The following is a 14,557-nucleotide window of genomic DNA, read 5'->3' on the forward strand; positions in this document are numbered from 1 at the left end:
TCTGCTTAAGTCTTTTGCCCATTTTCTTTGGGTTGTACACATTTTATGAATTTGAAGGCATTCTTAATGTACTCTCGATATAAGCCCTTTGTCATATATGTCTTCTGCAACTTTCTGAATTGCCTTTCCATTCTCTTAATGGTGCTTTTTAATAGTCAAGAATTTCTTTATTTTAGTAAAGTCAAATTACCAATTTTTCATTATGGTTGGTACTTTAAAAATCTTATTTCATTTTAATAAATAATATACCACTTGTATTGTTTTAATATTGAAAATATATAATTCAATAAAGTTTTAATAAGAATAAAAAATTTAGTAAAGTCTACTTATTACCGTTAGTTCTTTTAAAACCTTGTTTAAGATTCAAGGTCAAAAGATAGTCTAAATGCAATATTTTCCTTTAAAAGGCTTATTGTTTAACCTTTCATATTTAGATCCATATCTGTTTAGAACTGATTTCTGTATATGGCATGTAGGGCCAAAAAGCAAATTACTATACTAACAGTATAAGCGTATTTTATTTTGATTGATAATACCGTAATTCAAAAATGGCCACAGCAATTTATGCTCCTCCCAGAGAAGAGTTGCTGCTGTTCAGCTGCTAAATCTTATTCAACTCCTTGCAACTCCATGGACTGCAGCACGCCAGGCTTCCCTGTCCTTCTCTAGCTCTCGGCGTTTGCTCAAATTTACGTCCACCGAGATGGTGACGTCATCCAACCATCTCATCCTCTCTTGCCCCCTTCTCTTCTTGCCCTCGATCTTTCCCAGCATCAGGGACTTTTGCAATGAGTCAGCTCTGCACATCAGTTGGCCAAAGTACTGGAGCTGCAGCATCAGTCCTTCTAATGAATATTCAGGACTGATTTCCTTTAGGATTGATTGGTTTGATCTCCAGCAATGTGTGGCAGTTCTCATTTCCCCAGTTACCTGTCTTTATTTCTTCTTTTCACTCTTTATATAATTTTTTCCAATGTGAGGATTTCCTTTTTATTTCCCTGCTGGGACTGTCTTTGGGACTGCAAAACATTTATATATTAATTTTGCAAGAACTGAAGTCTATTTGATATTGAGTCTTTCCGTCCAGGAACATGGTATTGTCTCTCCGTTTTCTTCTATGTTCTCCAGTAGACTTCCCCCCCAACAGCCCCCTCCCCTCATATATATGCTATCTTTTTTGTATGTTCAATAGATTTTAGGCTATTTCTTCCTATTGTGCTGTGATTATAAAAACACATCCCATGGCATTATACCATCAGACTGGTCACTGCTAATAGATAAGAAGAGTCACTGATTATTTTACATTAATCTATATGAAATCTGGTCATCTTATTGAAATTGTATTTCACCCAACAGTTCTCAAATGATTTTGGTTTATATGTTCACATATCTACATATTGACTGTATGAATACATAAGAAAGGTGTGCAGAGAAAAAAAGATACTGAAGGATATTTCTAATTGTTACCTCAAAGAGGTGGACCTGAAAGATGCCTTTCATATCTTACTTTAGATATATCTCAGATTGTGATAACTGATAGTAGACTAATCTCATCTAAAAACAATCTAAAGTAGCTGACTCAATAATTGTTAAAGAATACTCTTAGCTTATGTGTTTTTTAACTTCATGACAAATGCCGTTTTACTTAATTATGAACCACATGTCATTATCTTCATGAAATTTAAACAGATGCACAACCATTTCTAAAAATATGAAGGAACACATTACTACAGATGAAATCCCACCTGTTTTTTGTAAATTTTCAGTTGTTCTTCGAAATGGGCACAGAAATAGGCAACCGTGTCCTTTTCACCTACGAAGAAGTGATACAAAATCTGTTTTTCCTTCCCATGTTTAAGACGGAGTTTAGTGTCTATTTCATCTTTATTCTTACTTTAAACATTGACAGCCCAAATGTAACTAAGATTGTCTAAAACTAGTATTTTTTAAAGGAAATGCTAAGCTGAAGATTTGATTTCTCTTTTTTCCCCAGTTAGACTAAACTGAAACATACTAAAGATGTCAACTATGAAACTATGGCATTTATCTATATATTCAACCAACTTGTCAGAAAACATTTCATGTAGTTTATAATAAATTAATAAAACCCCCTTAAAGCAAGGATATTAAAAATCAAAGTTTGCTGAAGTCTCACAAATATGAATTAAGTTTTGAGTGAAAAACATTCTGTAAACAATTTTAAAATCAGCCCCTTTGAGTAATCTAATTAGATTAATATGATTTAGCTATTCCGGTTAAAATACTTGAAGAAATTAAATCCTTAATATTTCAAACAACAAACCTTTCACAGCAAACGTCTGAAAAGAGATTCTACCTATTCCATGAAGACCCTGTCTTGTTAAGGTATTTCCTGCTCCTACACATACTGGCTATATTTACACTTTTCCAAAATTAAGCACTGTAATAAAGTATTCTTCAAAGAAACAACAAAATCTGTGAAATAAGCTATGCGATGCTCTACTTTGCAATTTTTTATTGTTAATTACTTGAATTGTCAGCAACCACTATTATTAATGCTTTTGAGATTATTATATCACTATTAAATTTCAGTGTACCAGCTACCATCTTCAATGAACTATCTGGCAAAATAAATCCAAACCTACACAGTATCTAGGATTTTAAAAACATCTCCTCTGAAATCATCGTTTGCAAACCAAATAACTGACAGGCTTACTTCTGTCCAGCCGAGGCCTTGGGTTATATCTATATCCAGCCTGGCTCCAGAAGACGGGCACAGAGCCTCGTGTCTGAATGAACGACAGGGTATGACTATGCACGTGAATTAACTGCTCAGTCTCCACGTAATTTGCAACATTTCCATTTTTATCCACTCCTCTTCGCTTATAACGCATTCCTAAAAAAAAAAAAAAATTAAAACCGCAAAAATTTTAAAAATTAGTCTGGTTTGGGGGAGAATGGATACATGTACATGGATGACCAAGCCCCTTCACTGTTCACCTGAAACTATCACAATATTGTTAATTGACTACAGCCCAATACCAGATAAAAAGTTTTTTTAAAAATTTGTGTCTTTCAGGATAGCCTTGGGGATCTAACATGCAACTGCTTGGCAGCACAGTATTAACTTACCCCAAATCATGCCTGTATTCACCAGTGTTTTTTAAAAGTTGAAGCTGAGATAATGCCTGTGAATTGAAAGAGGAGGGTTTTCCCAAAGGTGCTAGCTGTGATTTATTACATTGATACAGGCTGTCAGTAGGAACAGTGGTATTTAGAAGCACATCCCAAGTGACTTTCTGCTCTTTTCCACAATATACCTCCTTTTCTTTCCCCTCTTGTTAACACTCTCCCATTCACTTCTCTCCAAAAAATTGGTCTCCAATTACACCACACTATTGAGAGTCACTGAGCACTTTGAAGCTGTTTTTCCAAATCCATTACTGCCATTAGCATTTCAATTCATCTGCAATGTTCCCTTCTCGCCTGGATCTGATTTGCACACTATTACAGCCCTCCACTTACCTGCTCTGTGTCTACTTCGGCGTGAAATGAGAGCCACTAGAAATCGTGGGTGAATGTCATCTACACAGGTGGACTCCTGAGGCGGGGTCTCTGGGCTGCTTTTCTCATCATCAGATGACTCATTATAATTAACCACAAGCTCTTCAATCTGCACAAAACCTTGGATGATGGGGATGATCCAAAAGTCCACATCTCGTGTCTGAAAATAATATGAACACCATGTTATTTCTATTCTGCACAGCACTGCTACTTCCTCAAATCCAAGCAGTGGACATCACATACTTGCTAGTTTATTAGAAGCAGAAAACTTCCATTCTTTAACCATATTTTCTGCTTACTGGAGAACACTGAGGAATGAAGGGAGGGAGGGGGCAGAGCCTTTCATTTCCTTTATGGTGGTCATTCAAGAAGAGCTGCCTGAGAGGGACCAGAGCTAGGAGCTGGGTGGCTGGGTACAAATTCAGGCTCCACCACTTACTCCCTCACTCAGAAGAATGACTTAACCTCTCCAGGCCTCCAGACATTCTGCTTTGTGAAATAAGACAACAACCTCATAAGGTTACTGTGAAGATTAAATGAGTAAAATCTAAAATGTCTGTCTGCTTATAATAAGGATTTAACAAATGTAGCTAGTATGGTTATTCCTGTTGGTATAAAAGAAGATATAGCTTAAAGGTTGCTTTTCAACTCACAATTGTATTAAGCCTTTAGTAAAACCAACTTTGATCACTTAGTTATGAAACACAAAGGTCTATTCTACTTTCTAGTTTAGACAAAGTCTTGCTTTGTGCCCAGCTAAAATCTAAGCAGTCAATGAACCAAAAAAAAATCATGTCCATAAATATTTTAAAAAGTCATCCAATGTAATTAGGTAAGTATTAATTAAAGGCAAAGATCTCCTCTTAAGTCTTTGAGACTAAGAATACTCAGAAAATTTCTCAACTGACTGTATCCAGGGACAGTAAAGGATGAAAAGTGCTCCAGAGAAGTTCTTTGTCCCTCTTTTTCCCCTATCTCCATATCTATATCTACGCTTGATACAGATCTCAGCATCAACTTCAAATCCACCCCCCCCCTTTTTTTTTTACAACCGTATCTTCCAAGTCCCCTCACATTTCTGTTTCATGGAGCCTGTAGACAGGATCTCAGGAAGGTGATTAGAGTTGCAAACAGTGAGGCGAAGATCTATCCACATTCATTATTTTCATTACCATTCTCATTATTTTTAATTTTGTTCCAGCAATAAATGCAAATGAGGAAACAGGAACATTTAATAACTGGGATTCCCTAGTGGCTCAGATGGTAAAAGAGTCTGCCTGCAATGCAGGAGATCTAGGTTTGATCCCTGGGTCGTGAAGATCCTCTGGAGAAGGAAATGGCAACCCACTCCAGTATTTTTGCCTGGAAAATCCCATGGATGGAGGAACCTGGCAGGCTACAGTCCATGGGGTCGCAAAGAGTTGGACATGACTGAGCGACTTCACTTCACTATCTCACTAAAGGAAAACTGGGCTTCAACATTTCCAATGGGTAAAAACAAAATACCTTTTAGAGGAACTCTATGGACATTAGTTCCATAGCTTTAAATTATGAATGTCCTATGGGAACCTGCTAAAAAGATAAGTCTGTGGCCATATAGTTGAATTGTGAATCGCCTTAAAACAGTACCTTGGTTTTCCCGAGCTAAATGATTCCCATTCTACAGGGTAAAACATTATGTGAGTTTTTAAATTTCTTTTAATACAACTTAAAAATATTTGCTTAACAATTATAACTACCTTAGAATATTTCAGAAACAACTACTCACACCAATCTCAGTAAGGTCTTGTATCATATATTTATTCCAAAAAAATCGGTCATCAACCTGAAAAAGGTAGAAAACAAATAGGTCAGAAACATGTTGCTTCAGTTTTCCCACAGAGGCTAGACAGGGCCATAAATTGCTCTGGAGGCAAACCCTGCTCTGAGCTGTGAGGTGTACCTTTTGCCAGAGGGGACGGGGGTCCTCCCCAGCGCTTTGCCTCTGCACGGAATTGGTCAGGTCATAGGTCAAGCTATAGTAAAAGGATTCCGAGTCCATGAACATCTTCAGCAACTCCTCGAGTAATCTTCTCTCCAGCTTCTCCTTTTCTCTACTTTCCTTAACCTATAAGAAATGTATCTACTATTACTGCAGGAATTAAATGCAAGGCATTATGTGGATACCACTCAACTCCCTAGGAGAAAAGTGAAAAATAATCCCAAGGACATGCAGAGACAGTGCTTTAAGATGATGAGTAGTCTGAAAATAAGTTTCCTAGCAGGAAAGTCACCCCTCCATTTAAAACTAATCAAAGATGAATTCCAAGCCCATATCAGTCAAACTCTTACTTTCTTTTTATTAGGAGCAGACACATTGGATTTAATATGCGTAAAGGTCTTCAGTAGAAACTTTGAGTCATCAGGAGATGGTATAATCTTCTCTGGTTTGTTAATTCCAAAATGATGCTTCTTACAGAGCTACATAATTAGGAAGAGAAAGAGAATTCATTATTACTAATATCTGCTTGCTAAATGTTCTAGCATGAGTGCACAAGTGTAGCTACTGCTCAAGCATTGTGGTTAAAACCTCAAGAGCAAGTAAAATGACCAAGTAGTCCACTGATATTAGAAAACACAGCTGTGGTTTCAAGCATTAGAAAGCTACAGCAGAGCACAAGCAAAAAATACAGGGCAGGACATACTGGGGGCGTTATAGCAAGCTCTTATCTAATATAACTGAAGAATAAAATGCTCTGGTTGGGGTTCATTAATGCTTTACAAATTGGCATCTAAGATTTCCCGGATGGCTCAGTGGCAAAGAATCTGCCTGCCAATGCGGAGGCTCCTGGGTGGAGAAGATCCCCTAGAGGAGGGCATGGCAACCCACTCCAGTATACTTGCCATGGATAATCCTATGGACAGGGGAGGCTGGTGGGCTACGGTCCATGGGGTTGCAGAGCTGGACATGACTGAAGAGAATTGAGCATGTACAGACACACAAGATTAAAATTAGTGCAATATACACATTTTCTATGCTCTAGGAACATTTCTTTACAGCAATCTGTGCTAAATATTAATGCTAGTTAGTGGAGTGTTTTGGGTGAGAAGATGCCAAGAGTCTGCTCTATTAGCAATCTTAAAATCTGGACATTTCAACTACTCTTTCCCCTTCTATCCTCACACACACACACTAGTAAAATAAAAACACACTCGTTGGGTCCAGAGATTAAATTTGGAGAACCAAAAAGTTGGAGCTGCAGGAAATGAGCAGTCTAACCCACAAAGGCGAGGAAGAGGATGGAAAGGTTTAGGCAAGAGAAAGGCACAAAGGTTCTAGAGACGACCATCTGGCTAGAGTTGAGCATTTTACATATAATTTTATGTGACTCAGCACACAAACCAAACATTCTGAAGGGGACACATGGATTCTATTAACCATATGCAGACGAATGCCATTTTTTCAATACACTGGTTTTATTGCTGTGCTAAGTGGCAGAACCCTATTAGGAGGTAACATTTACTATATGCTTATTATTAGTAGTGTCTTACTTACAAAATAAATATTACTAGGTAATAAACAGGATGAGAAAAACAAGGAGAGCAAAAACTAGTCCAAGCTGGTTTTTTTTTTTTCTTTAATTATTATTTATTTTTGGCTGTGCTGGTCTTCACTGCTGCATTGGCAGGCGGCGGGGGGCGGGCGCATTCTCCAGTTGCAGCGAGCTGGCCCTGCTCTCTAGCTGTGGTGCACAGGTTTCTCATTGTGGTGGCTTCTCTTGCTGCAGAGCTCATCCCAGACCAGGGACTGACCCTGTGTCCCCTGCACTGCAAAGCGAGTTCTTAACCACTGGGCCACCAGAGAAGTCCTAGTTCAAGTTTGATAGTAAGTTATTTTTTTAAAAAAGGAAGGAGACTGTTTTGGTTTTATCAGATTGGAAGTGGAGACTGATAACTGAACCAAGAATTTACATGTAATGCAATCTTATGGGTTTTATGTCTTTTTAAAGCTCTGGCTATCAAACACTCAATTTACATGGGTTTTACAACACAACTACAACTTTACACTCCTCCTGGCCTACCAGAGGAAGACAAGGGAACCCAAGGGGAAGTTAAAAAAGATCTATAGTCATCCTGCTGAAACCCGAACTAACTTAAATTTTCTTCCAAGGGTTTCCTCGGTGGCTCAGAGGTAAAGAATCCACCTGCAATGCAGGTGCCACAGCAGATTCTGGTTTGATCCCTGCGTCAGGAAGAACCCCAGGAGGAGGAAATGGCAACCCACTCCAGTATTCTTGCCTGGAGAATCCCATGGACAGAGGAGCCTGGTGGGCTACAGTCTGTGGGGTCCCAGAGAGTCAAACACGACTGAAGCAACTTAGCACACACACAAGCAAAACTAACCAGATCATGACGTGATGGGGAAGGAGAGAGAATCAAGCATACGGATGTTGCTCCAGCAGTTCTCCCTGTGGCCTTCTTTCTGCCTGATCGCTCGACCAGCACAGAAACACAGGTATTTCTCTCCTCCAACATCTTCCTGTGCCAGCTAGGATCCTACTTCTTTACAACCTTCACTGCCTCCAGTTCCTCTCCTCCTGTTCTCTCCCCAGCCCACGGCAACTTGGCTTCAGCCCCTACCACTCCATCTTAACCTATCTTCAGTGTGACTCATGTGGTCTCCTTGGCTAAATGCAATGTGGATTCCTGGTCCCCATCTTAACTGCTCAGTAGCATCTGACACAGTTCCTCTGTCCCTCATCCTCTCTGATACACTGTCTCATCTGACTTCCACTGGCATTCTTTACCTCTTTTACTGGTTCCTTCCCAACCATTTCACTTCCTAACATCTTGGCACCTCCAGGTTCAGTCCTATCTGCACTCACTTTCTCAGTGATTTCGTCCAGTCTCCTGGCTTCAAATACCATCGACATACCAATCCTTCCCTCTCAATGGTATATTTCTAGCCCCCCTCTTCTCCCAAATTCTAGAACCACAAACGCCAACATTTCCACTCAGATTTCTATCAGGCACCTCACACTCAACACATCCCAAACTAGACCCTCATCTTCCCTCCCTGCCTTCATCTCCTGTGGCTCTCTTCCCTTTGCTTACTCCGCTCCGCCCACATCAGCTACCTGCTGCTCCCCACACGTCAGGGCTACTTCCACCTCGGGGCCTTTGTTCTAGCTGTCATCCTCTTCCCAAATGTTCAGTTGCTCAGTTGTGTCCAACTTCTTGTGACTCCGTGCGCTGGCAGCATGCCAGGTTTCCCTGTCCTTCACCATCTCCCAGAGTTTGCTCAAACTCATGTCCAATAAGTCAGTGATGCCCTCCAGATATCTCCTAAGATATCTCACCATAATCTCCGCCCCTGGCACTCCACCCACCACTCTTATTGCACTCAATTTTTATTTCCCATAGCATTGATTACTTTTCAACATAAGACATAACATAATCATGACAGAGGATGAGATGGCTGGATGGCATCACTGACTCGATGGACATGAATCTGAGTGAACCCCGGGAGTTGGTGATGGACAGGGAGGCCTGGTGTGCTGCAATTCATGGGGTCGCAAAGAGTCGACACGACTGAGCGAATGAACTGAACTGAATCGTGTTAATGTTTATTGCCTGCCCCACGTTCACCAGAGACCTTTGCTTTTTGACTCATATCTCCAGGGGCACTAGCAGTACCTGGTACAGGAGGTCTCACACACATACACACAAAAAACACCTTTGTAAAATGAATGAATGGGCTCTGATGTTACAAATGTGAAGTGGTAACCTCCAGATTCACATAGGTCATAAGAGTAGTCTTGGGAAACCATCACTTCCCTTCTTCCATGAATACACCTCACACCCCTCGACACTGGTTAGCACAGAATTCCTGGGACAGCCAAGAAGCTCTGTTAGTCCCCTGTTGCTGCTGCACTTTCTTTTTTTAAAAAAATCCGAAAACATGTCTCAAACCTAGTTATAAGTTATTACAACTTTAATATTCCAACAGAATATTATGCACCTGTCAGATACAGTTATTCCTTAAGAGCATTCAAGCCAGCAAGATTTTCCCCCAGGAATACATCAAAGATGATTCTAAATATCTAGCTATTCTAAAGTAATCTTGTAGCAGCACACCTAGCCTGCACCCACACTCTCCTCATTTGCAAAAGAACGGGAGTTGTTTTTCTCTGCAAGGCTATCTTCCCACTGTCTCCCCTTAAGGATTGGGACCTTGTCCTGTCATTCATTCCCCTTTACTCTATTGCAAACTCTCTCTACTAGCCCCTTTCCTACCACCTTTTAACACTACTGAAGTTTACTGAATCTTTTTCTTTTTTTTTAATCATTCCTCAACCCTGAAATCTCTATGCCATAGTCCTTGGAACTGTGAGGATGCTAGTCTGACTTGGGGAGATCAAGGAGTGATGGCCCAGTGAAATTCCCGAGGCAGAGTGAAACAAGGACCCCCCCAACCAACTCTGAAAAGGACAAATCAAAGAACGTGGCAATAATGATCACTTCCTGCTGTCTCTTCCTCTGGTCCCCATGAAACCCATCTCTCTGGGCTCTTACCAGACCTCTGACTGTCCCTTCTCTGTCTAGCATCTCTATCTCTAAACATGATGGTGGTTCCTGACATTCCATCCTTAGCTCTCTGCCCATCCTTCACGCTCTGCTGAGAAAATTTCATCCTCTATCCTCTGGAGAAGGGAATGGCAACCCACTCCAGTATTCTTGCATGGAGAATCCCATGGACAGAGAAGCCTGGTGAGCTTCTCTGAGCTATAGTCCGTGGGGTCACAAAGAGTCAGACACAACTGAATGACTAACACACACATCCTCATTTTAATTACTACTGTGTTTAACTCCACATTTCTAACTCTACTCTTTTGCTCTGAACTCATGACCCCAAAATACAACATCTGCCCACTATTGACACTAGTCTCTCAAGTTCAGCATCTCCAAAACTGACCAACGTCTATTTCACAAATCTTGTTCCTTCTCTGGTATGCCCTGTCTCAGGCAATACCACCAACTGTACCACTTAAGCAAGAAACCTTCGAGTCATCTTCCGTTACTCTCCCTGATAAAGTCTCTTCTATCAACCCCAACTATTTCATGCTGATTGCTACTGTGATAATTCAGACCATATCTTTTGCCTAAACCACTGCTTCTCAAGGGAGGTGCTACTGGCTTAACAGACTGAGGATTCTTTTATGCACAATCATCCCACTTAGAGCACAAAACCTAACAGCCTCCTTTCACAAACTGGGGAGTCCACTCCAGCACCACTTGAAGCACTCCGGGCTTCAAGTACTGAAATGGGTTCCAGGCTTCCATTTAGTTCCGTTTATTGTGTAGAGATCGCCTGGAGAAGGGAATCATTACCCACCGCAGTATTCTTGCCTAGAGAATCCCATGGACACAGGAGCCTGGTGGGCTATAGTCCATAGGGTCTCAAAGAGTCACAAGACTGAGTGACTAACACTTTCACTTTTTTTCACTGTGTAGGGACCATATCTCCACCCACCACTGCCTACTTATGGATCCAGAACCTAGGAGGTCTATGGCCTCTATTTGAGCTACTATTCCATTTGTGGTCCATGAAGATAAGATGCAGTTTCCCTCTAGGCCTGGCAATGTCTTCCTTGTTTTTCTTTCTCTTTTTTTAATCTACTCTTCTCTGGGGCTTGGAACAGAGTTGACAGAGGCCCAATATCCCTTAACTTCCTTACCAACAGCTTCAAAAAATGCTAAAATTTTAAAGATTATTTTTAAAGTTTGCTACAAGCTCATCTAATGATAAAATAACCCCCAAAGAGAGGCTATTTATAGTCATCATTTACCTTCCTCAGAATGAATATTTATATGATTCTTTAAGAAATATGAATGTGTAGTATTGTACGGTAACATCCCAGACTAATTGCCTATATAATAAAATACATGGAATAACCTTTTGGAAAGCCCTCAAAACATGAATTCTAAAATAAATTCAGCCTCAAAGGTTTCGGATAAGGATTGTGATCTGCACAGCAGAGCATAAAGTCACCACACCATCTCTCTTGAAGTTGATTTTTCTAAAGAGAAATTTAAAATTACTTTAAACATAAAAAATTTCAATGAATATTTTAGAATCACCCATATATATAGATAGTGGTAAAGAATCTGCCTGCCTGCCAAGGCAGGAGATGCAAAAGACCCAGGTTCGATCCCTGGTTCAGGAAGATCCCCTGAAGAAGGAAATGCCAACCCACTCCAGTATTCTTGCCTGGGAAAAAATCCCATGGACAGAGGAGCCTGGTGGGCTACAGTCCATGAGGTTGCAAGGAGTCAGACACGACTGAGCACTTGTCAGTGACAGTCAGCATAAATATACAGTTAACTTTAGAAAAGAAAGCATGACCACTATCTCATTTTATAAATTTATATATTTTTAATTGAAGGATAATTGCTTTATAACATTGTGTTGTTTCTGCCATATATCAACATGACTCAGCCATAGGTATACATATGTCCCCTTCCTCTTGAACTTCCCTCCTACCCCATCCTAACCCTCTAAGGTTGCCCCAGAACCCTGGTTTGAGTTCCCTGAATCATACAGCAAATTCCTATCTGTCTATTTTGTGTCAGTTCAGTTCAGTCGCTCAGTCGTGTCCGACTCTTTGCGACCCCATGAATCGCAGCACGCCAGGCCTCCCTGTCCATCACCAACTCCCGGAGGTCACTCAGACTCATGTCCATCGAGTCTATTTTGTGTATGGTAACGTATATGATTCCTTGCTACTCTGTCCATTCATCCCACCCTCTCCTCCCCCGACCCCCGCACTGTGTCCACACGTTGTCTTGCTGGCTCTCCATTGCTGCACTGCAAATAGGTTCACTATCTTTTTTTAAAGGTTAAATTCAGTCCTACCAAGAAATAAGAAAATAGAAAATAACTTCTCGGAATTCCTTCCAGTCCTAAAATGCTTTGTTTAGACAGAGCTCTTGGGATTACCACACACAGCGTGTACAGTAAGATCACCTTCCCTTTTCCAGAGGCCCAGCCAGTTCTGCATAATATGTGCTTAGGCCCTTATCACAACATTGATACACACAATCTCAAAAAGAAAACCACAACCACAGCACCACACTGCTGCTGCTGCTAAGTCGCTACAGTCATGTCCGACTCTTCGTGACCCCATGGACTGCAGCCAACCAGGCTCCTCCGTCCATGGGATTTTCCAGCACCACACTGCTCCCCTAGTATTTCTACTGCTCTAACCACTTAGAGTTCACAACCAAGATTAAGGGCTGATGTTGCTGCTGCTGCTATATAGGGAAAGGAAAATAAATGATTTTACTTTATAAGTTGATATCTATCTATGTCCATCAGGAGCTAAAATTTTAAACAGATGTCTAATGGGAAACCAAATATGGAAAATGATGCAGTTATCTATTAAAGCATCAAGATACAGCAAATAAGATATGCAGACATGGAACATAAGCCTATGAAAGTTTAAAGGATGTTTTCCCAAAAGAAAGAATATCTACGTTCTCATCTATTTGAACTCCAAAGATTCTTCATATCCTTGCATAGATCTTTTCTTTTTTAAATGGCACACTGCTTTGAAAAACAGTCTGGCAGATCCTCAAAAGGTTAAACCGAGAGTTACTATATAATACAGCAATTCCATTCCTAGGTATAGAATTTCTTTTTCTCACAAGAGAAATGAAAACAATGTCTACCAAAAACTTATACATAAATGTACAAGTTTTGTTATGTACAGAAACTTGTATATAAATATACAGCAATATTATTCACAAATAGCCCCAAAATGAAAACAACCCAAACGTACATCAACTGATGAAAGGATAAATAAAATGTGGTATATCCATACAAAGGGATAAAAAGAAATTAAGCACTGACCCATGCTACAACAAGCATGAACCTTGAAAACACGGTGCTAAGCAAAAGAAACCGGGCACAAAAGCCTATATATTTTATGCCATGTAGAAGAATTGTTCAGAACAGGCAAATTTATATAGACACAGCAAGTAGATTAGTGGTTGCCTAGGATTTGCCTGGGGGTTGGAGGAAAATGAGTGACTGCTAATGAGTGCAGGGTTATTTTTAGAGTCATGAAAATGTTCTAAAATTAACTGCAGTGATGGTTACAAATCTGTGAATATACTAAACACCACTGAATTATGTGCTTTAAATGGATGAAATGTATAGTATGAAAATTATTTTAAGAATTGGCAAACATAATAAGCCATACAAGTAAAGTAAAAAGTCAACTGGGGTAGAAAACTAGAAATACTATTAATTCCCAACTTCGTAACAAAATGCTTCTGCTCCAATGACAGAAGACAGATGAAGTCCTAGAAAATCTGAGAACAGTGACCACAATAAAGAGCCCAGGGGTCCTGAGGGGAAAGGGAGAAAGCAGTGGGTATTCAAACACAGACACAGATGTCCAAATTATCAAGACATACTAAGGAGCCCTCGACTTCCCTGATAGCTCAGTTGGTAAAGAATCCACCTACAATGCAGGAGATCGAGGTTTGACTCCTCGGTCGGGAAGCCACTGGAGAAGGGATAGGCTACCCATTCCAGTATTCTTGGTCTTCTTGTGTGGCTCAGCTGGTAAAGAATCTGCCTACAGTGCAGGAGACTTGGGTTCGATCCCTGGGTTGGGAAGATCCCCTGGAGAAGGGAAAGGCTACCCACTCCAGTATTCTGGCCTGGAGAATTCCATGGACTGTATAGTCCATGGGGTTGCAAAGAGTTGAATATGACTGAGCAACTTTCACTTTCAAGAAGACCTAAGAGTCAGCTTCATTTAAGAAAGTCTTATGTGCATAAGATACATATGATCATGAAAAATAACAGGAATCTTTTAACTAACAGAAGTAGGAAAAATATGCAAAGATGCAAAATACAAAAACTACTCTGAAAATTTGGAATATTGCTCCTCCAAAGAGCTGGAGACAAATGGAAACCAGGGGACGTATGTATCCCTATGGCTGATTCATGTTGATGTATAAC

At 40.2% G+C, this 14,557-nt stretch overlaps 1 protein-coding gene across 6 annotated transcripts in view; it reads right to left on the reverse strand.

Moving 5' to 3' along the window:
• INPP5F (inositol polyphosphate-5-phosphatase F) overlaps positions 1-14,557 on the reverse strand; it is a 92,119-nt gene that overhangs the window by 27,391 nt on the left and 50,171 nt on the right. For 3 of the 6 annotated variants that reach the window (XM_018041503.1, XM_005698544.3, XM_018041502.1), the window contains 6 exons: positions 5,875-6,003; positions 5,486-5,650; positions 5,312-5,368; positions 3,505-3,703; positions 2,696-2,875; positions 1,746-1,813 (listed from right to left, as the gene is read on the reverse strand). In XM_018041503.1, coding sequence (XP_017896992.1) covers positions 1,746-1,813; positions 2,696-2,875; positions 3,505-3,703; positions 5,312-5,368; positions 5,486-5,650; positions 5,875-6,003 — 798 coding nt within the window. Of the gene's footprint in view, positions 1-1,745; positions 1,814-2,695; positions 2,876-3,504; positions 3,704-5,311; positions 5,651-5,874; positions 6,004-14,557 lie in introns of those variants that run through there. The other 3 variants (XM_018041501.1, XM_018041505.1, XM_018041504.1) reach the window with 3 other exon arrangements.

Source organism: Capra hircus, chromosome 26 (assembly GCF_001704415.2).
Source record: "Capra hircus breed San Clemente chromosome 26, ASM170441v1, whole genome shotgun sequence".
Taxonomy (NCBI): Eukaryota; Metazoa; Chordata; class Mammalia; order Artiodactyla; family Bovidae; genus Capra; species Capra hircus.